Raw genomic sequence first — 23,828 nt, forward strand, 5'->3', positions numbered from 1 at the left:
ACTGAGTATACCTCCCACCACTAATGTGAAGCCTGACATGCAAGATAATAAATCAATTTATGAGATGTATAGCAACAAGATACCTCCATCGAAGAAGCTGATCTTTCAGGGGTTTCAGAGAATAGCGGAGACTGACGAACTGTTTTACACACCTGTACTTGTGCAAGAAGGCCCCACTTTCAGAGCGCTGTTGGACAGTGGGTCGATGGCTTGTACAGTAAGTGAGGACACGGCTAAGTCCCTCCTGCAGCAATTCCCTGATATGATGAGTTACACGGCCGATGATTATGTCATTGTAGGCTGCGGTGGACACCAAGTTTCTCCCAGAGATATGTACGACATTCACGTCACAGTTTACGGGTGCCAAATGATAATACCAGTAATGGTGGTGCCAGGCCAGACAGAACAGATGATCCTTGGCAGCAATGCCATCAAATATATTTTGACTCAATTGAAAAGTACTGATGACTATTGGAGATTAGTTTCCACTCCTGACAACGGTCTGTCCGATAACCACAGTCAATTCCTGTCAATGCTTTCCAACACAGAGAGATGGAGAGGTGATTGCATTCCAGACAAGGTAGGGACAGTTAAGATCAAGAGTTGCGTGACGCTGAATCCACGGACCGAGTACGTTATTTGGGGCAAGTTACCTGAGTTGGCCGGGGCATCAGCGGGCAGCACAGTGGTCGTTGAGCCAACCCAATCTAAGGCTGCGCCCAGACAAGTCCTTGTCGGACGAGTTGTTACTCCACTCTGGGGAGATGGATGGGTGCCTGTTAAAGTCTTTAATCCCACGGACAGAGTTGTGGTGCTGAGAAGAAACAGGAAAATTGCAGATGTGTCTCCTTGTATCGCAGCGGAAGACCTGCCCAATGCAGAGGAGGTCAAGTGCAACGTGCAGAGTGTACAGAGCAAAGAGGTCCGACCCAGGTCAGAAGAGGACATGATGCGTGCATTGGAAGCTCTGGGACTGCAAGACATTGACCTGAAGTCATGTGAGGTTTCGCTGCAGTGTAAAGACAAGCTCCTTCATATCATCGAACAATTCGAGTCAATCTTTTCTCGCCATAAGATGGACTGTGGAGAGGCCAAAGAGTTTGTACATCGTATCCACCTTGTTGATGATAAGCCGTTCCGTCTACCCTACAGACGTATACCACCAAGTCAGTATGAAAAACTGAGGACGACTCTGAACGAGATGGAAGAGAAAGGAATTATTCAGAAGTCGACTAGCGACTATGCATCTGCGCTTGTTCTCATATGGAAGCGGAATGGAGAACTAAGGGTATGTACTGATTTCAGAAGGCTTAATGCAAGAACCATAAAGGATGCCTACCCACTACCGCATCAAGCTGATGCTTTGGCCGCACTTGGGGGAAATGCCTTTTTCTCCACAATGGATCTGACGTCAGGCTACTACAATGTCCCCTTGCACCCTGACGACAAAAAGTACACGGCATTCTCCTCACCATTCGGCCTTCACGAGTACAACCGGCTCCCTCAGGGACTTTGCAACAGCCCAGCAACATTTATGAGGATGATGATGTCAATATTTGGTGATCAGAATTTCATGAGCCTATTATGTTACCTCGACGATCTGATGGTGTTTGCCCCCACAGAGGAAGTTGCACTCCAACGCCTGCAGATGGTGTTTACTCGCCTTAAGGAACACAACCTCAAGCTCGCACCCAAAAAGTGTTTTTTCCTCAGACGGACTGTGAAATTTCTTGGGCATGTCATCAGTGAGGATGGAATTCGGACTGACCCCGAGAAAGTGAGAGCGATAAATGACGTCGCTGATCTAATGGAGTCGGATGGCAAGACGCCATGCCCTAGTAAAATCAGATCTTTTCTAGGCATGGTGATGTATTTCCAAAGCTTCATTGAAGCATGTTCTGCGAAGGCAAAACCTCTGTTCAGGCTCACATCTGAATCTGGTGACAAGCATAAGCGCAAGAGAGCCCGCAAGAAAGGTCAAGTGAAGCTGACGCCTGCAGATTGGTCCGATGCATGCCAGAACGCCTTTGAAACACTGAAGCACGACCTCGTGACAGGTGTCACTCTGGCCCACCCAGATTTTGATGCGCCGTTTATTCTGGCTGTCGACGCATCCTTTGATGGGATTGGAGCAGTCCTGTCACAGCTGCCACCTGGTGGAAAAGTAGCCAGACCAGTCGCCTTTGCAAGTAAGACGCTCTCTCGCTCCCAGCTCAACTACCCTGCACACAGGCTCGAATTTCTTGCCTTGAAATGGGCGGTATGTGATAAATTCAGCCATTGGTTGAAAGGAAGACACTTTACCACGTGGACCGACAATAACCCACTTACATACATTTTGACCAAACCAAGACTTGATGCGTGTGAACAGCGGTGGGTAGCGAAGCTAGCTGCATACAATTTTGACCTGAAGTACATTCCCGGACCAAAGAACATCGTAGCCGACGCTCTGAGCCGTGAGCCATTTGTACGGTCATGTGTGGGTCATCGCCTTGTTACCGAGCCCTATACTTCGCTCTTGGACCAAGTCAACAGGGTGAACAACAGTACTGTGCAAGAGGTGTTCAGAGTATCCAACAATTGTCACGCTGTTGTAGACGAGAGTGCTGGGACATCAGACGAGTCAGTAAAAAGGGCAATTCCATCAGGCTCCAATGGTTCTGTGACATCAGAAGAGGTTGCTGCTGTCTTCAGTGCTCAGTCCACTGGTGGCGTGGGTCAAGTGATGGGAACAGACGCCAACGTCAATCTTCTGCAGAAGGGAGATCAGTCAACGGCACTCCCACAGAGTCAGCTTGTTGGTTTACAAGAACAGGACAACACAATAAGCAGGACCATGTACTTTGTGCATAGACACAAGAGACCTACCAGGCGTGAGAGAGCTGTCGAGTCGCCTAGTGTGATGAAACTACTGAAGCATTGGAGCAGACTCACCATACAGAATGGCATGCTCTACAAAATAAGGAAAGATCCTCACATGGCCAAGAAAATCTTCCAGTTTGTGGTGCCTGATTCATTGAAACAGAAAGTCCTTCAAGGTTTACATGACTCAGCAGGTCACCAAGGCCAGAACCGTACTTTGTCTCTGGTGAGGCAACGATTCTTCTGGAATGGCATGGAACGTGATGTTGTGAATTATGTCAAATCCTGTCTGCGCTGTGTAGTAGGGAAAACACCGGAACCACACAACCGTGCACCACTCAAGAACATAGTCACCTCTGAGCCTATGGAGTTGGTTTGTATAGACTTTTGGACTGCTGAGCAAGAGAACAAGTCTGTAGATGTCCTGGTCGTAACTGATCATTTCTCCAAGATGGCGCACGCCTTCCCTTGCAGAAATCAAACCGCCAAACAAGTTGCTCGCCGTCTGTGGCAGGATTTCTTCCTTGTCTATGGTTTCCCACGGCGTATCCACTCTGATCAGGGAGCTAATTTTGAGAGCAAACTGATCAAAGAGCTTCTAGAGATGGCAGGGGTGCAGAAATCCCATACCACTCCGTACCACCCCATGGGAAATGGCATCGCAGAACGATTCAACCGAACATTGGGAGATATGATCAGAACCCTTCCCCCTCAGCCCAAAGCAAAGTGGCCACAAATGCTGCAGCAGCTCACATTCTGCTATAACTGCACAGAGCATGAGACAACAGGGTTTGCACCGTTTTACCTAGTGTTTGGTAGGATCCCTCGTCTCCCTGTCGATGTCATGTTTCAACATGCTAATACCAATGATGCTGTTGTCAGCTACTCTGACTTTGTACGCCATCTGAAGAAAGATCTACATGAAGCTGCTCAAATTGTACAGAGGAATACTCTCAGAGAACAGACTCGTCATGCCAAGCTGTACAACCGTAGGGCCAAAGGATCACCTCTCGTCGTGGGAGACCGGGTGTTGATCGCCAACAGAGGTGTCCCGGGGAAACGCAAAGTTGCAGATAAGTGGGAGTCAACCCCGTATGAAGTCATATCAGTCAAGCCTGATCTCAATGTCTACAGAGTCAAGGATTGTCTGACGGGCAAAGAGAAGGTAGTTCACAGGAATTTGCTGCTCTCTGTTAGCTTCTTGCCCTGTGAGGATGATCTGGCCAGCGAATCTGAACACTCAGAGTCTGACGCTGCTATGCATGGAAGTGATGTATGCCCTGATTTACCTGACGCGGTTGAAGACAGTGATGTCCGTACAGTAAACTGGGTGATACAGGCAGGTGAAGAGCAAGTTCATCCAGAGGTAGAGGATAACTCACTAGACAGCAGATCTGATGCCCAGTCCGACTCTCGCAGTGTTGATACATCCAGCCGAGGAGGTCAGCACATCCCCGAACAAGATGTTGACCATACTTCAAGTGACAATACGGAAAGCCCATCACAGTGCTCTGAAAACATGATCCCTTTGGGTATGGGTCTCCCAGACGAGACCCCATTGAACACTGACCATCTGGACGCAGACTCCCCTGATACTGACTGTTTAGACTTGACTGCCCCAGACCTTCAAGCTCAGGTTATTTGTGCTCAACCTAACCGTTATGGTCTTAGGGTCCGCCAGTCCATCAGGCCTCCTAGTCGTCTTATTTGTCAGATGAATGACCATGTGGTAGGTGACAATCATCTGTCCGCAATATCTGCAAGTTCCTAGTTTAAGTTCAGTAGAGATGCACTTTCAGTTTGGGTAACAAAGCTTGAGTAAGAAACAAGAATTGTGCCTATGTGAGCACTTACAACTACAGGAACAATGTTTGATATTTCAGAGATGTAACAGGCATCTTTGAGTCTGTGCTTAGTTAGGAGTTTGATCGCCTCCTTTCTTTTCACACTCCTTTTTGGGAGAGTTTTAGAACTGACATGCACTTCAGTTTGTTCCTTGTAATACTGTACCAGTTTTCGTGTCCTCTTTTTCATCAGTATTTGCCTTTTTGGCATGTGATTTTTTTTCTGTTTAGTGTAGCACACCCATATTTAGCAGAATTTCAGGGGGGTGTATGTAACGGGTGTAATAATAACTTTTATTTTATTGAAATTCCTGCTAAAATATGTGTATAGTTTTTGGTAAATGTCCTGCAATGCTGAGTCCAACAGTGCCATCTGCTGGTATGGGGTGGGGTTTGGTTTTGGCTTCTAACATGTGACCAGGAGGCGGGGTTTTGTCAGTTTAACCAGAGTACTACAAAGAGATCAAAGAGATCAAACCCAGCAGAAAAAGCTAATGTTGTGACTCATCCATTTGCAGCAGAAACTGTAATAATAAAAACCTCATCATCCAGTCCAGCGTGAATGTGGATCTTTGGTGGGACACGTACACCGCGGTTACATTTATAGCAGCCCATTGAAACTTTGAGACAATAATTTAGTAGATCATAGATAGGGACAGCTCAAAATAACACAAAGTATGTGCTAGCAGCAAGATAGCGTCTTTATTTTAGTCATTAAAGTCAACCCGAAAAAAAAAATGTTCTTTTGAGCATAGCTGGATTTCGTCCTTTGAAGGTACTTGGAAAAAAATGAAAAAATGTCCTGAAAAGTGCTTACAAAGTGCTTGAATTTGGCCCTGAAAATGGTGTATGAGCCCTGTGTTTTTGGTGTTGGGTTTTACCAAATCAATTTCACCCAAAAATGCAACGTTTACTCTTGTGGGCGTTATACATTGTTTTTCCTTCTTAATTACGCATTTCTGGCCGGTACGACTAAACTCCAGAGCGACTTATACTCCGAATAATACGCTGAATGAAAATAAAAAAGTATAAATAAATGAACCAATTCCTTTTATGTCATTTATTTAGGTATTTTTGGATGTATTTATGTGATATTGTCTTTGTATAACATTATTTGTAGGTATTTCTTTAATTATAAAATGATTTCTACATATGACCGGTGTAGCGAATTTAGAGATCAATAAATTATTTGAAAAAATAATCAAATGACGAATTAAACTGAAGAGACGAATTTGATCTTTTAAATTTGTCTCACCTTCTAGGAGCACCACATTCTATTTCAAATAACTTTTTCAGGGAAACTGATGAGAACTTTTTTGATAATCTGAAGTTCACACAACAATTTAAAGTGAATTCTTCAACGTTTTTGGAAGGTCATCATACTAAAATCCAGACACAAACACTCTGATTTAAGGACTTTTGTTTGCTAATCTTTACCAAAGAAACTTGAATTGGACACAATAAGAATAAGAAATATACAGAAATAGGTAGATAGATTGGGATTTTGGCTGAGACCATTAAGTTAAGAAAAAACAAACAGAAAACAGAAACGTTGGGGGGTGGTAGATTTCTGTGTGCCCGTCCCCACCTGCGAAACAAATACAAAGTTAATGTACTTTACACATGATTGGTCCTCAATAGCAGGTGTCATTATGTGTGCATGGAGACAATCTTTCAAAAGTGTTGCTCACCAATTAGTGACAATGTGTGAGTTCTCGACACCCACGTGTTGCCATTCAAGTGTGAAGTTGCTCTTTGTCGTCTCAGTTGGTTAATGTCAGCCGTCTCCTTGGCTATGTTTACAAATGACTTCCTTTCTCACTACGCCCCAAGCCGTGACTCTATCTACTTCAACAGTCTGACCTAAGTAAGCTTCTATTATTCACAGCTACAGATGTGAGTCATAGAGACACATTTGTGTGTCTAGGAATGTTGGAAAGAGTCAGGGATTGTTTGAGATGAAGACCCCCCCCAAAAAAAATTGTTTCGTGTGCTGAATTCAGTGTCGGGTGTGTTACTGAAAAAATAGATAAGTTGCAACATTTAAAAAGTAATTGCATTACCTCCGGAGTACTGACAATAAAATGTAGCGCGTTACTCTGAAGTAACAATCTATTTAGAAATTACCATATATACTCACAACGAAGCCGTCACGCTAAAACTGCTTAAAAAATAGTCACATAATGCAAGCAAATCAAGAAAATGTGTACATCATCCTGTGGGATTGATTAATTTCTCCATTTGTGGGGAAATGTCTTAGACGTTTTCTTTTTTTCTGCAGGCATGGTGTATTGCAAAGATAACTTTGCAAACAAAAAGATCAAAATTTAGCATGCTATTTAAGTTGCACTCATTGTTTTTTTTTGTTCCTGTATAAGTAACTCCCTCCCCACTTGCTGTTTACCATTTGCTACTAGTGACACACAACCAAACCAAAATTTCAGTATTTTATATGGCTTTGATGCAAGTATAAAAGAATTGGAATATCACTAAGGAAAATTTACGCAATCTCATTTTCTGTGCTTTAGATCTCGCCACTGTAACTGTATTCAGTTCTATTTTGTAATTACTTATAAACCCCTCTTTCAGGTATTTCAATCAGCGTTTTGGTACCTGCTGAATTGCGAGTTGTATGTTACTTCAGGAGCGAAGATGGAACATTTGAAGATCAGAAGGCATCATTATTTATGGAACGTAGGAGCGTGACGCACCATGTTGAAATGACAATTTTATTGATGACGCTTTGCAGTACTCGTTACAGAAAAAAGTAATTGCATTCCTTTGTAACACTGGCTAAAGTGAGGCATAAAAAAAAGTAATGCCGGTACATTTTAAAATATGCTCTACATCTGGTCCAACAGAGCCAAGAAGCATTTGCTGAACCAAAGAATGATTACGAATGACAATATTATGTGTTTAGCAGTTCACAGTTCACTGGTTTCTTAACGGCCTGGGTCGTCGGGGCACGAATTCATGTGGTGTGTGTTGTACAGCCTGGCGGTGCCTATCCCTATCAAGGCTGTTTTTTGGGTTGGGGTTTCCTCCTTCAAATGAAACAGTACTGTACTCGCTTCCACCGTCACTAGTTGCAGGAGTAGCCTCACAATCTGATTTTAATACAGTACTTAAAAGTAAAAAAAATAAATAAAAAAAATGGCTTCAATCATTATACAATTAAGAATTAGCAAGTACTACAATTAGGATTTGCGTTTCACCTGTACTATAACCACTCACATTAAGTAAAATTCCGCATAGTAGGAAGCGTGTGTATATACAGAGATCCTTCGGTTTTTGCGGTAAATGTGGACTAGGACCACCTGCAAATAAGGGAAAATCTGTGAAGTAGCATCACACCTTCTTAAAAGCCTAACACACAACACATAATAGCAGTTGAATGAACTTTTATTGTCATTATACAAAAGTAAAACTAATTTGGAGGGATTCTCCTCCCTGTGTAAGAAAGCAATTAATAGAGTTGCCGGCTAGCTATACGCTAGCATCGGATGTCCTTGGATGGAGACAGATCCCTGCGATGATTAAAATAAGACCGTCCCGAAACTAGTGGTTTCCCAAGAGTTGTAGCTCCAAGTCATCCCTTTCATGGCAAGATACAGGGTCTGCCGCGGTGGCTCCGGAGATTAGATAGCCATCAACCATAGGCGGACCAGCCTCACAGCTCTTGCCTTCTTCCAGACCACAGTCGCTTCTGGAACACGATAATAATCCCACTAAACACCAGCTGGTGATCACATTTTGTTGTGCTCCTCTGCCTTTCCTTAGTTTCCGATTTAATTGACTAATATATTTCTTATGTCACGAGCTGCTAAAAGCGGTTGCGGTGCTTTTTAGTTTGTTTACAGAGATAGCGCCCGAAACCTAGACTAAAAGCCTACGACAGGCTATCAGAGTCGCGCACAAAGATAGTAACATCAGTCTGTCACGGCTGCGCACACAGTCACACCCACCCAGCAGAGTGCCTTACTTAATATGTCCCTGTTGAAAAAAATGCACAAAACGTGATTTTAATGACAACAAAGACGAAATCAATTCATTTTAAAATCATCAAAGGAGCGCTGAAGTGTTACACACCCACCAATGCCCTATTCATTTTCTGCTTACGTAACGTAAAGCGTGAGTATATTATACTCTCGTTTACCTGAATTTAACAAATGTTGGTGTTAAGGGCTGTAAGGAAGTCATGTTGATTTGCAAATTTGTCATGTTCCATTCAACAAATGTGCAGAGCGGTGAAAAAATCCTTTTAATCCTAAAACCTACTCTTGCAAGATTGAAGAAAAACACCCAAAGAAAGAAAATTCAACTCAAAGTGCACAGAGTTGAATTTGGCACCAAAATAGGGCCAATGGTGTTAATTTCTGTTTTTTTGAGAACAGACTCAAGTGAAAAAAGTGATAGAAGTGTAAACAATCCGGTGTCTCGTCGAGGGAGGGAAACGTGCACAGCAAGTTTACACGTTCAAGCTAGCGTCCCTGCAGGGAGAGCTGAGAAGCCATTTTTTAATGTAAGTTGATGGCAGTCAGCATACATATACAACACTCTTGCCAAGTCCCAAGCCAGAAGTAGAAGCTAAAGGGGAGAGGGGAAGGGGTGGTTAATGCACAAGGACTAAGCAAATGAAAGGAGAAGTAATAAATTGTGAGCGCTAAAGAAGTGCTGCAGGCGTTGTTCTAATAGTCTTAGGACACAGCTGCATCTGCTTTTTGCTAGCGGTTCAGCGCAAGGAAGAATGCAAAGGTGGGAGATATGGAAGACAAAGAGGGAGCCATAGAGAGAAAACAAGAGAAACTTGTCAGGATGTGGAAAAAAGAATCTGCGGAGAGCTTTGAGATTAAATGTAGATTAAACATGAATGAGTGGATAAGTGGAATACAGAAGCAGAATAGACTATAGCAAGGATGAATCAGTGATTTTAGAAATAGTTCCAACGAATAACAGGTGTCAAGTCAAGTCATGTTTATTTGTATAGCCCTTAATCACAAAGAGTCTCAAAGGGCTGCACAATTCAAAGACTATTGCAAACTACAGACTATCATCTAAAACCTACATGAGGGGAGAAAAAAAAATCCTGAAAGATTTTTTTTCAAATCAAACGTTTGCTTTATTCCGATTTTGAAATGTTCGTTCAGTTTGGAAATTTTGGGATTTCGGTTTGTTTGGCAATTTGCATACTCGGCAGCCAATCAGAAGCCTGCAACGAATAACTTCGTGCTTCCATGCTCTCCCAAGCGTTGTAAGGTCGTGCATTTGCGTATCATTTTACAAAGTAGACACACAGAGTACATAAGAAAAATAATGATAAGTGGTCAGGAATCAAGCCAAAACTTCAGCCCCAGAAGAAATATTTGAAAGAAGCTGACAAAATTTATGACGCTACAAAACGTAAACGTACATTAAAAGCATCGTGGAAAGAGGCGCTCACGTGGCTTGTAGCAGACGACGCAACGCAAACATTGCATGATTGAAGATGAGTAAATACAGGTACATACTGATGGCAAATGGAAAACAGTGATGTCACATACATTCAATTGAATTTATGAGTAGATTTATAATGAACTTAATTTTAAAGTGTTCTGTTATATATTGTGATTATCAATCCTTAATACTTGGCAACAATGGGTTTTTTTATGCGATTAGTCGTCTTATTGTGTTTCAAGTTGTGAAAAATGGGGCAGGCATCTTTATGGCAGGGCAGGCAACTTTTCAGAGTCGTCTGCCCTGGTGTCCGGTAACTTTTTGTCATGAGTTTCAGACACTGCTTATACAAGCCTTAAACATCCTTATAACATACATTCCATACAAAATATAGCACTGGAGCAACTTAGGAGCAAATTCTAATTCAACTTACGAACAATCCTCCGAAACCATCTCGTTAGTAAGTAGGGCAGCGTCTGTAGCTACCTTTGGGCAGGGCCTCCAATTGTTCTCATTATAGTTTCCAAAATTTTCCTTTCAGAGATGTCCTTGCGATGTAGACTGCCTAAACCTAGACCTGAGGTCCTGTGTTCTAAACACCATTGATTTCTAAAGACGGGGCAGCTTTAAAGCTTGAAGTGCAGTTGTAAATTTGAAGCAGCATGTGTTCACAAATCCTTAAACAGCCTTTCCAGCTTTGCTGTGAGAGTCCATGTCATGCAAAGGGTAGAGGAAGATCGAAGGAACCAGCGCTTTCATGGTTCTGATCTTAGTTTTTATTGTATTGTGCTTGTCTCTCTTAATGTATTTATTTTGTGGTAAGTCCGGCTGTGGTTGGAGCTATTCTGTGAATCATTCCTGGTCCTGACCCCCCTTCTGATATGATAGTTCCAAAATACTGAAATTTTGTGACAATTTCAAACTTTGGTTTGTGGTGATGCCCATACTGGGTACACGGTTTGTCCAGATTGACCAGATCTCTGCGTTCCTGTTCTTCCAGCTCGGCAATATCTTCAGCAAAATGGAGGTTAGTGACGTTAAGTCCCCCAATTCTTACTGCACCAGTTGGAACGGGCTTAGGTCATGATTCTTTCCAAGGATGTTTTACTGTGTAAAGTCGGGGACCGAAGGCGGCCTTGTCCCACTCCAACTGTGGTTTGAAACCACTCTCCAATCAATGTTTTACCTTGAATCTGCTTGGGTTCATTTTTTGCCCAATGAAAGTGGAAAGTTAAAGATTTAAAGATGCTTTAACTTAACTCAACTGAAAGCTTTCACATTGACGATAATAGCATGTACTAATACTTTATGGGACAGTTTGTATTACTTGGCCACTAGATATCACTGTATTGTTTGGGGCAACCGAAAATTATTATTATTTTTTTTTTACCCTTAACAACAGCTCCTTCTAGATGAGGCTCGTTGTCAAGGACCCACTTAGGGTGGTGCAGAAGCAAAGTGCTGGAACACAGATTGGTACAGAGAGTGGTGGTCACTTTAATGCAATAACTTTTTACCCGTAAAGTTCATTTCAAAAGTCCAAATGTGAGTACATTTAGAGTGGTTCTTCAAAATTGTAGTGTTTGTATTTTTTTCCCTTTTTTTGTTAGGTTGTCTCGGGAAAGTTCGGACAACAGCTTTCAAAGAAGAGCGCTTATCATCTTGGGCAAAGTTTCTAGAAGGTGACCGAAGCAGGCAGGTGGCTTACAGAGCCTGCATCTCTGGGGTGTCGTATTTGTTTTCAGTGAGACGGGGCGGAGGGGAATGGGGGGGTGAGGGAGTGGGCAGGAGAGTGAAAAAGAGAAAGGGAGCGAAAGGGAGACAGACATAACGGGAGCGATGGAGAGGCATAGAGAGATACGGTCTGATGAGGCGCTCCAAGTTTGACACCTCCTGTGGGCTAAAAGGGGGACCTACACCACTGCTGTGATGGCGTCACGTAGGACTAGTAAATCCATACTGGTAGGATTTTACCTTTGGAGCACTCTCAGCTTTCAAGGTAGGTCACCGAATTACTTCAAAATTATTCTTTTTTTTATGACCATCAGCGATGCACCCATAATCCCCTGTCGTGACCACAGAGACGTGTAATATTGGAGCATGTGTCGGAATTCCATCACATCACTCCAGCTGAACATATTACAGCGAGCCTGGAGTGCACGCGTGGGTCAGTGTGTTGGCGTGAGGCTCACTCTTTAGACCCATAACATCTGGCTTAGAAAGAAAAAAAGGAGGGCACACCAGCAATGATGCACGAAACCCATTGGGAATGTTCATCCCCTCTGAGTAATCTGGGGTCAAAATTAAATGCATGATTAGTAGACCAGAAAGATCATCAGATGAAGTTAAAGCTCTTTAACATGTTTGAAGGCTCGGGTGGTTACTAACATTCTGCTTTCTTTCTTTCTCTACCACTCTCTCTATATTCTCTTGATATTTTTTCATTGTTATTATACCCATTCAAGCTTCCATGAATTCACAACAGATTGTATGTAGTAAATCACATATTTGTCACTCAAAATATAAATTATACACATATCTTTTTTTCTTGAGAAAAATATATTTGTTTTGCGAAATGGCATTGATATTGTATGACAATTGGATTTCTAAAACGTTTTATCCATCTCAAGGCGAGTGTTTTACTGCCTGCTGTCCAGTGAGGACACTTTCTCAAGGCTTTATTCGACAACCTTTCACATTTCAGCTTCACCAAGACGTGGTATATTTGAATGGTTGTTTACAGAGCTCTGAGCTATTTTTAAACATGTCATTTTCAATCGACGTAAAGTGGGCATACCCTGATATGGATAGAAACAGTCATATATTGCTCTTTAAAGGAAAATCAACACACACAAAAATCTTGATAATATGTTCCATGTTAGGGAATCAACTAACTGGCAACTAAGAGTTTTCATTTATAGTCATCTGTTTTCATAGTTGGTTCATCAATGCGTAGTGGCATAATGTCCAACCCCTGATGTTGCTCTTCAAAATAAAAATTAACATGGATAATATTTCTTAATAATATATTATATGTAAACTAATTGTCTAACTGGCAACTAATAGTATATATTGATCGTCAACTGTTTTTAAAATTCATTTATCAATGCAGAGTGGTAAAAATTTGACAATTTTTTAAGTACAATCTTCCGAGCCGACGTCTAGAATTTGCTTTTACTAGAAAATAGCACATTTCCCTATTTTCTAAGGGCCAGTCCAGTAATTCATATACTATCCTAATTTCAGATAAAAACTCATTGATTGATATTACAATTGCATTGTGATTATTTATGAAGTTGATATTTGTTGACCTTTCAGTGTTTAATAGTCCTTGTTCTGAGTTTTTTTTTTTAGTTTTTCTTTGCCCTTATGTGGGTTTTATATCATGGGATGTTGTATTGGTGGTTCATCTCTTAATCACTTTTTTGATTAAGGAAGCAATGGCTTATAAATCTGATCTAACTTTAAAGTGAAAATAGGCATCACATATAAACATATGTCATACTGTGAAAAGATAAATTGTGTCACTGGTTGTTACATGCGGACTGATTGATGTTTGCGGGAGACGATCTGTTTGTAGAGCTAGGAAATTTTTTTGTTGTAGATGAAAATTACCTGACAAATTATTTTTGTTGCAATGGAGTTGATCCTTTGTGTTTGCCAAGGTCTGGAATATGGTTTCCTCTTATTTTTATTTTTGGGTGCAGTTTTTGACAAGTCTCTATCACTTGAACAGCATCTTTTTTCCTTGAGGTCCACATTGGGGAAAATCAGATTTGCTGCAAGGAACAAGCTGTCTGAGGACGGCCTTTGTTTGGCTCTCTCAAAACACAATATGGTGTACGCAAGAAGGGGACACTCAGGTCAGGTTATTGTCATTGTGGCAAATTAATTGTGAAAAAAAATCTGCGAGGTGTTTTAAAATGACATTAAGTATTATTTAGCACCTCCTAATGGTAGAAAAACTTCATTCGTTAAAAACAACAATATTGATTTGAGTAATAATCAAATATACATGACTATAATTTAAGCATGCATTTTTGTATGTACTTGTAAGTTAAGAAATGTGTATTTATTTGGCAGAACCCCTAATGGTACCCCCAAAACCCTGTGAAAAGCTGTGCAAAAAATAGAAGAAAAATTGTGCACTTTAGTCACTTTGAGTCTCCATAATTTATACTCTTCTTTTTGCTTAGTAGCACTCGTTTTCAGTTACACTACACATTACAGCAACATCTTGTGATCAGACATTACAAAGTGACCCTTTATTATTGTACAACCAGTAAAAAAAAAAAAAAACGAGCTTTTTATCAACTGTTCAGTTGTATGTTTATTGTAATGCAAAAATTAAGGACATTTTTTTGAACTAAGATAATTTAGATGTTTGGTTGCCATCTTGCTGCTACAGGTACCCCCCAAAACCCCAAACCTTCTGAAAGGCTGAGCAAAAAATGCTATGAAAAATGGTGCAGTTTAGTTACTTTTAATCTCTGTAGTCCGATGTGCTTTGTAGCATTCGTTTTCGGTTGCACTACACACTATCGCAACATCTAGTGACTAAATATTACACAGCGTCCGTTTAATGTAGAAAAATCAATAAGATATAAAAAAATGTGGCAAGAGAATATTTAAAAAAAACGTTTTTACCTTTTATTAATTTTTTCAATAAACATTTGTTTTCCATAAAATACTTAAAATAACTTTTTATCAACTGTTAACATTTACGTTCTTTCCAATACAAAATTAAGGACATTTTTCGAACCTGTGGGACACTTTTTGGCTACTCATCAGTAAAAAAAGGAAAATTCTTACCCCCAATGGCAAACAGCACCTTTTAATTTGTGATTGTATTTTTGTCACTTTCCATTTTGCATGAGTTTCCCTGAGTTAAATAAACTGTATTCAAAATATTTAAAATTTTACAAATACGCAGTTGATAAACAGTACAAGTGATTCAATCTTAGTGAAGGAGATATATATATATATATATATATTCAGGGAAAAAAACACAACAATCATTGGGTTACAACCTAATCTTCACCCCTGATTCATAATTATAATTTTATTATGAGCTTCTATAATTTCCTCGGACCCTTTTTATGCCATTATTTACCAGCCCGGCCCCCGTGAAAGCGATTTTTCCTCCATGTGTCCCCTAAGATAAAATGAGTTTGACACCTAAGAGTGAGGGGGAAGTCGTGTCGTCTGAAGTTAGATTTTGCAAACGTGTGATGTCAAGATTTCTCCAGGTTATGATTTAAAAAAACAAATGTTTTGGTAGGCAGCCAAGGGAGTCAACCGATTTAGGAGGGAGAGCAAATACACATTGAAATACTTTGTAGGTGTGTGAAAGGTGTGATGAGTTGCAACATCAACCAAAATACTTTTGTTATCATGGGCTATTTCCAAAGAGCAATGGACATTTGTATTTGTGTTGAAAACGGTAAATTTAAGTAGCAAAATGACCTGTCAAGTGTTTGCAATAGCCAAAATGTGTCTTAAGTGTTTCCGATGCAAATAGTCACAGACAGCATGAATGATTCTGGGTTCCATTTGTTGTCATTACCAGGCTTTTAGAGCCTGGTGAACCGCTGACTGATGATAAAACATAGCCTAATTGATAATAAGGCATAATTTACCTGAGGATATTTGATCAGTTTATAGTTTAGTACACATTCAAAATAAGGGCGAATACATCAACGGATTTTGAACTTGCAAGGAAAACAGGTGAGGACCCAAACTTCAGACAAGGAATTCCAACCTGTTCTCAAAGCCCTTTCCTGAGCCCTGTCTTTTTATTAATTCTCCTTGGTTACAAAAGCTGATCTACCCTAAAGGGTGTTGCTCTCAAGGAACAGCTACATGATTTGCCGAAAGTGACAATTGTATAAACAGCGCATATTAGTTGAAACAAACTACTAACAGTGAGGTATAATAAAATAACGAACTGACGTCCTAAGCAAACTCCTTTGCATGTGTCCAATTTTAAAAGCAGAATAAACTTATAATTATTCAAACTGAAATTATAATTTGTGGCGAATATGTGTCAAAGGGCCATACCTGGGGCAGGGATACTTGTTATGGTATTGTGGTATTAATTAAAAAAAATCAGTTGATTTACATGTAGCTTATATTTTTAATATTTCTTTTTAAAGTTGGATGAAATCAGAGTAAAACATAACCATTAGTTTAATCAAGTTTTTATGTTAATGCTTGAGTGCTTGTGTGTTTCTTTAGGAAAGAATACAGTAAGAAAAAACAAAAAGAACAAAAATGAAATTATTTGCACAATGCATAGATGTACATATTCAGTACATTCTGTAACAGGTGTTAAGGAGTACCTTGTGGTTTGACTTTATACCAGTGTCTAAAAAAAACGTTTGCCCGGACGCCCGGGGGCGTACATCTTTTACGTCGAGCGTAGAAGTTACAAAACTTCTCCGCCCCGGTGGCCGACAGCTATTTCAGGGGAAAAAAAAGGAAAAATTTTTTTTTTTTTCAAAACAAACATTTGTTTTTTTTCTGATTTCGAAATCTTCGTTCGGTTTGGAAATTTCGGAATTTCTTTTTGTTTAGCACTTTGCATACTCGGCAGCCGATCAGAAGACTGCATCGAATAACTTCGTGCTTCCGGACTCTCCAGAGCGTTATAAGGTCGTGCATTTGCATATCATTTTCCAAAGTAGACACACAGAGAACACAAGAAAAATCGATAAGTGGTTAGGAATCAAGCCAAAACTTCAGCCCCAGAAGAAATATTCGAAAGAAGCTAACAAAATTTATGACGCGACAAAGCGTAAACATACATTAAAAGTGTCATGGAAAGAGGAGTTCACGTGGCTTGTAGCAGACGACGCAACGCAAACATTGCGTGAATGAAAATGAGTTAATACAGGTACATACTGATGGCAGATGGGAAACAGGGATGTCATATACATGCAATGAATGTTATAGGTAGATTTATAATAAACTTAATTTTAAAGTGTTGTTCTGTTATATATTGTGATTATCAATCCTTAATACTTTGCAACAATGTTTTTTTTTTTGCGATTAGTCGTCTTATTGTGTTTCAAGTTGTAAAAAATGGGGCACTTTATGGCTGAGCAACTTTTCAGAGTTGTCTGCCATGATGTCCGGTAACTTTTTGTCACGAGTTTCAGACACTGCTTTATACGTCTACATTGAAAACGCGAAGAGTGAATTTTGTTGTTTGGAGTGCTATCCTAAAAGAAGCAAAAAACTGTTTGCTGATGTGCAAAACAATCGTAAGTATTAGACAAAAAATAAACATACTATGTAAGCCAGGCACAGTTCAAACAGAGTAAAAGCAACCATTATTATTTGACCAGGATGTTCCTTGACAAAACATGTCAGTCATTCAACAGCATAAAGTAAGCTTCCCCGACCCGGCAGTGAACGATTACAGCTTTTGAGATACCCAAAGATCTTCAGGTATGTCTCTTTTATCTATAATTGAGATTTAATGTTGAGAACATAAGGACAATTTCAAACTGTGATTTTTATATACCGGTAGCAGTCTGTTGATAAGCAGTGATCCCTTGCTATAACGCTGTTAACTTTTCACGGTTTCACCACTTCATGGATGTGTGTTCTACATTCTGACTGGCTAAACAGTCTTTGCTTTTTATCACTTTACAGTACAGATAAACAAATTAAACGGTTATAGAAAACTTTTATTTGATTAACTAGTGTTTGAGCATTTAAAAAGGCGTTGCTCTTTTTTGTGTATAATAGTGTCGTTAATTGAATAATAATTGTTTTAGAAAATTGTTTGTACCTTTTTGGATTTCGACAATCACATATTCTTTTTTAAATGTAGCCCTGGCGATAAACAGGACATTCCTGTAGTACTCAAATTAAGGATGATATGTTTTGTTGACTCTTTCCTATAGGATGTTTATTTTAGCAGTGGCCGTCGCCTTGTTGGCAATAACAGAAGGGGCATACAGTTTGAAAAGTAAGTCTATTCTGTATTCATGGAGAAAACAATATTAAGTTATTGTGTGCATTCTAGGCCAGTGGTCACCAACACTGGTGCCCGTGAGCACCTGCTAACCCCTTTAGTACACATGAGTAGCCCATAAACCGGTTCTGGAAATATCTCAGCAGTGATGGGTTTTTGCGATTTTTCTGGGAAATTTATTTTCGAACTGGCAAGGATCTGTGTCTGTAAGAAGATTAAAATTCAGATTGGTAGCCCTACAAAAAAGTAGGTTCAAAATGTTCGGTGACCCCTGTTCTAGGCTTAACTCATAAATTCATTGTGAATTAAATTTTTCTTACAAAAAATAAAACATTTTTTTCAGATAACATTGCCATTGGTGCAACAGCTTCACAGTCCTCCCTGTTTGGGAACGCAGTTCCCAAAAGGGCCATTGATGGAAATCGTGCCAGCATTTGGACCCAGAATTCTTGCACTCACACAAAGAGGGATAAGGAACCGTGGTGGAGACTGGATCTCCAGAAAGGTTACAAAATAGACACAGTCACGGTTACAAACAGAAAAGATTGTTGTCATCGACGTCTCGATGGAGCTGAGATCCGCATTGGAGACTCTCTTGATAAAAATGGCAATAATAACCCTGTGTAAGTGTGCCGTTGTCTTAAAGCAGGGGTAACTAAAAGCAAAGGCAAACACAAACTTTTATACAGTGCTTTACAAATGTCTTAACTAAATCAACTAGAAGGCTCTTCCCAGTCCTTCCTGGAGAAAACAACCCCAGAATATAATGTGGCTATTGGGCAGGCTAAGCACTGTATAATGATGTGAAGCATGAAAGTAGAACCCATACAGTCATTATATATCCGTTTTCCACTGCTCATATTAATTTTGAAAGTTTTTTTCTTTTAGATGTGCTAAAATCACATCAATCTCACCTGGGCAGTCTAAAACCTTTGAGTGCAAAGGAATGCAAGGCCGCTATGTCAACATCATTATCCCTGGAAGACATGAATACCTGACATTGTGTGAAGTGGAAGTGCAAGGGGAAGAGGTCCATGAGGTTCCAGCTGACGATGATGATGATAATGATGATACATGCAAATAAGTGTGAAAATGAAATAAAATGAATGCATTTATTTTCTTTTTCTTTCTTTTTAGGCCTAAATTATGTATTAGAAGGACTACAAAATTCAATTGTTGTTCATTAAATATAATAGAGATGAGATTGCATCGCTAAAATACAAAAAAATGTGTATTTCAACATTACAAAATGGTCCCACAAAATAATGACCAAAAAGCGAAACTTGTCCACAATTCTGTGTACTTTAACACCATTGCCACATTTGGCACTACAGTAAAGCATGAAAAGCCAAATTTCCTATTTCATCTTAATCAGATCAATGGTTGCTAAGCTGTAGAAGTTTGAGTTTTTAGTCTCTTATTTAAAAAAAAAAAGGTTGTGATTGTCAAATATAAAGACAAACAACTTTAGAATAAAATCAATCATTTTGATGTTCTGCACTTAAATTGGTGTCTGCGTGCTATGTTTGTCATCTTCAAGTTTGTAGTGGAATTGTTTTCTTCTTTTTTTATTTTTTTTATTTTACAAATGCATAGTTGATAAACACTACAAAAGTTTACATTTTTTACTGGAGGAAAGAAATATTAAGGAAAGCCACCTCAAAAGTTTTCTAAACAAATCTTACACCCCAGAATCATAATCGTTGTTAATTGCGAGATTCCGAAAGATGCTAAGCCCAACAGCTATGGGACACTTTTTATGCCATTAGTTTGCTAGTCTGGCACCATTGAGAATTTGTTTTATACCATGTGGCCCCTTTGCTAAATTAGTTTGGCCGTTACGTCATCCAACATGGCGCCGACTGAGGGCGACGTGTTGTCTCGAGCTCTGAAGACTTTTCTAATTTTATCGCTTCTTTTTACCGTTACGTTTACCTTTTCTACTTTAGTGCAATATTCAAGAAAAGGATTATTGGCATTACGTCCTGCTGCCAGTGTGTCAAATTCGCCATCAAACTCGGACGAAATCAGCGGAATTCTTGAGTGGATTAATTCAAATTCAAAATCAAATCAACCCAAGCCTAAGAAGCGGAAACGTGGGAGGAGAGGTGGCCATTTGGTGAGACTTCGTCGTCGGAAGTATAATGCACCTGTTCCTAGCATCGTGTTGGCTAACGTTCAGCGCCTGTATAATAAGACCGACGAGTTGTTTCATCGTCTGGCTAACCTCCGCGACTTCCGTGATTGTAATGTGCTTTGTTTTACGGAGACGTGGTTGCAATCTCATCATCCTGATTCTCTCTACCAGCCCCTAGGATTTACATTCTTCAGACAGGATAGGGATAATATCATTACTGGAAAATCTCAAGGAGGGGGTGTGTGCTTTCTGATCAATAATCAGTGGTGTACAGATGTCAGGATAGAGGATGTACCCCTGATCTGGAACATTTGACCTTGAGGTGTAGGCCTTTCTACCTGCCTCGTGAATTTTCATCTGTCACCCTCACCGCTGCATACATCCATCCCAGGGCCAATGTTGATTCCGCCATAAACGACCTTCATGATGTGATAACCAGGTACGAAAACTCTGTTGATTGTTCTTGGTGACTTCAATCAGGCTAACCTTAGAACTCTATTACCTCACTTTTGGCAACAAGTGACATGTCCTACTAGAGGACAGGAGACCTTAGATCACTGCTATTGTTCAATCAAGGGTGCCTACAAACTTTGGAAACTCGGACCATTCAACAGTTTTATTGATACCGTCCTACAAGCAAGAACTCAAAAGGTCAAAACCGGTGCAAAGGACTTTGAAAGTGTGGTCGAGATCCGCTATTGACGAGTTGCAGGACTGTTTTGAGGACACTGACTGGGCAGTTTTCAATCAACAGAGTAGTCTGGATGAATTCACTGACACGGTCACGGAGTACATCAAGTTCTGTGAGGACGCGTGTGTTTCCACGAAAACTGTGACGCAATATGGCAATAACAAGCAATGGTTCAACAAGGACGTGCGACGGAAAATTGTTGACAAGGACTTAGCTCATCGGGCCAAGGACTCCGACCCTGTTACCGTAAGGCCAAGTCTGACCTGAAGAAGGGCATCAGGGATGCAAAATGGACTTTTAAAACACGTATCGAGGAAAAATTTGCAACAGGCGACTCTAGGGACGTCTGGGCGAATATGAACCTCATTACTCAGTACAAGGGTCATAAACATTCTGCTGACTCGGATGACGCTACTTTACCAGATAAATTGAATTACTTTTATGCCAGGTTCGACAAAGCCAACACCAGCGAACCCGTTTCTGTGCCGGACACTCAGTGTGAACCTCCATTTGTTATCGAGGAGTGGCAAGTCAAGTGCAAGTTCGAACGCTTGAAGGAGCGGAAAGCCCCGGGCCCAGACTCTATTTCACCGCGGCTCCTCAAGTTCTGCGCAGCACAACTCGCCCACGTGTTCACCCTCATCTACAATCGGTCACTCCGCCTTGCCAAAGTTCCAGCAGTATACAAAACAGCTACCGTCGTTCCTGTTCCCAAGTCAAACACCGTCACATGCCTGAATGATCTTCGACCCATAGCACTGACGCCAGTACCCATGAACGTATTTGAAGGCTTCATCTTACACTATATTAAGTCATTACTACCGATCGGTCTAGATGATGCGAACAGATGTGTTGAAGATGCGCTGAACATTTGTTTACATAGGGTTTTGGAACACTTGGAGAAAAAGAACTCGTATGTCAGGATTTTATTTATAGACTACTCATCTGCGTTTAATACCATCATACCTTTTAAATTATATGTGAAATTACGTGATGACCTCAGTTTTTACCGTTTCGATTTGTAATTGTATTTTGGATTTTTTTGCTCGAACGTCATCAAGTTGTGAAAATTGGTAATCATTCCTCGAAAGATCTCGTTCTAAACACCGGTAGCCCACAAGGATGTGTTTTATCACCTTGTCTCTATTCCATATTTACGTATGATTGCAAATCCATTGAGGATAACAATCTAGTTGTTAAATTTGCTGACGACACTACTGTTTCTGGTTACATTATGAACAATGATGAGAGCGCATACAGACGGCAGGTGGATAACATTGTGGAATGATGCAATGGAAATTATTTGATATTGAATTTGGACAAAACCAAAGAAATGACTATTGACTTTCGGACGAAAAACAAAAACCAGAAGGAATTTTTACTTATCAATGGCAAAAGAGTCGAGCAGGTGGAACATTTCAAACTTCTCGGGACTTTTATTTCAGAGGATCTAAGCTGGGCACTGAACTCTGAGAAAATTCTAAAGAAGGCACGCCAAAGAACTTTCTTCCTAAGGAAGTTGAACTCCTACGATGTTAATCAGGAAGTCCTTGTCAATTTTTATCGTGCGATTATTGAAAGTGTTTTAGCAAATTCTATTATTGTTTGGTTTGGTCGAATCACAAAGAAAGATCTGTCGAAGTTCAATTCTGTAATCCGCACAGCGGAAAAGATTGTGGGCACCGGTCTGCCATCCCTGGAATCTATATATAATGATAGAGTTTTGAAACTTACCTCAAATATTCTTAAGGATGAGAGTCATCCTGGTAATGATCATTTTCATCTGTTACGGAGCGGTAGACGCTTGAAGTCATTCAAGGGTACTAAAAGGTTTACAAACAGTTTTTACCCGAGTGCTGTCCGAATTTTTAACAATTGTAAATTGTAATTTCTGTTTTTTGTTTTATATTCGGAATGTTGAATGTTGTTAAATTTTTAAATTCTCACTGAGCCGAGACAACGAGACAATTTCCGATGATTTTTATGTGAAGATTATTGGTTGAATAAACTAACAAACAAACAAAACCCCTAGTCTATGGTATCGATATTTTCAAATGTTGTCTTCATCATACTATGTGATAGAACATTTCAAGGCAAATAAAGTCACAATTATTTGTATTGTCCTCAATCACAAAAAGCCTCGAAGGACTGCACATACCACCATTACAACATCCCTTGGGCTAAAACCAATATGAGGTCAAGGAAAAACTAAAAGACCTTAGCATGAGGAACATGAATAAACATTGAGAAAAGGTCGCACGAATAAGTATTCCCATTTCCAGGATGACCAAGCTGCAATGGATGTTGCAAGGGCAACAACAGACAATACACGGTCAAAATCAACATTAAATATAAATAATAACAGCAAAAAATCCAGATGATAGCATAGACCAGTCTCCTGTCTCAAGATCTCAACCAGCAACTTTTGATTCTAGACATTGGGGGACCACAGAGCAATAACTTACAGTAACACAAGAGGCCAAGGCATACATTTCGATCTCAGCATCGGGACAGAAACAGGTGAATCTTTGCAATGTTGCGTAGATGAAATGTATTTTAGTAAAATTCTTCACATGTAACTGGAACAACAAAAGGGTCAAATATGACCCCTAAATTTTTGACAGTCACTCCGGGATATATTACATTTGGCAAGGTTCAGGGCAGTGGAGAACAGTTGGACCAATCAAAGTCCCAGTTTTTAGGGCTAAGACTTAAAACATTGTGTTAGTGACGGCATTATAACCTCTAAGCCAGGGGTGTCAAAGTCAAATGGACGGAGGGCCAAATAAAACATTTGGCTACAAGCCGAGGGCCGGACTGTCCAATCTTTACTGAAACCAAGATTTAACCTACTGAAAACACAACAAATATATTACA

General features: G+C 40.1%; 2 protein-coding genes across 4 annotated transcripts in view; both read left to right on the top strand.

The window, feature by feature from the left end:
* Nucleotides 1–11,951: 11,951 nt before the first annotated feature.
* LOC148361734 (neuronal acetylcholine receptor subunit alpha-7-like) overlaps nucleotides 11,952–23,828 on the top strand; it is a 54,572-nt gene continuing 42,695 nt past the window's right edge. For both annotated transcript variants that reach the window (XM_088342493.1, XM_088342494.1), the window contains exon 1: nucleotides 11,952–12,138. In XM_088342493.1, the coding sequence (XP_088198619.1) occupies nucleotides 12,069–12,138 (70 nt within the window). In that variant the 5' untranslated portion in view covers nucleotides 11,952–12,068. The remainder of the gene's footprint in view (nucleotides 12,139–23,828) is intronic.
* LOC148361735 (fucolectin-like) lies at nucleotides 17,183–19,238 on the top strand. 2 transcript variants are annotated; one of them, XM_088342497.1, is made up of 5 exons: nucleotides 17,183–17,404; nucleotides 17,489–17,591; nucleotides 18,053–18,117; nucleotides 18,467–18,746; nucleotides 19,012–19,238. In XM_088342497.1, the coding sequence occupies exons 3-5, from the start codon at nucleotides 18,054–18,056 to the stop codon at nucleotides 19,205–19,207; spliced, it is 540 nt and encodes a 179-aa protein (XP_088198623.1). In that variant the 5' UTR covers nucleotides 17,183–17,404; nucleotides 17,489–17,591; nucleotide 18,053; the 3' UTR covers nucleotides 19,208–19,238. The 2 variants fall into 2 exon arrangements, with proteins under 2 accessions (XP_088198623.1, XP_088198625.1); XM_088342499.1 differs by having other exon boundaries at nucleotides 17,183–17,591.

This window comes from Urocampus carinirostris, chromosome 8, assembly GCF_059441175.1.
Source record: "Urocampus carinirostris isolate Australia breed hairy pipefish chromosome 8, RoL_Ucar_1.0, whole genome shotgun sequence".
NCBI classification, from domain to species: Eukaryota; Metazoa; Chordata; class Actinopteri; order Syngnathiformes; family Syngnathidae; genus Urocampus; species Urocampus carinirostris.

Excerpts from the sequence above, each read along its gene's own strand:
- LOC148361735 (XM_088342499.1), top strand. The coding sequence starts at position 18,054 with ATGTTTATTTTAGCAGTGGCCGTCGCCTTGTTGGCAATAACAGAAGGG. Across the intron at positions 18,118-18,466 it reads AGGGGCATACAGTTTGAAAA|ATAACATTGCCATTGGTGCA; the intron begins GTAAGTCTATTC and ends CATTTTTTTCAG. Across the intron at positions 18,747-19,011 it reads AATGGCAATAATAACCCTGT|ATGTGCTAAAATCACATCAA; the intron begins GTAAGTGTGCCG and ends TTTTTCTTTTAG.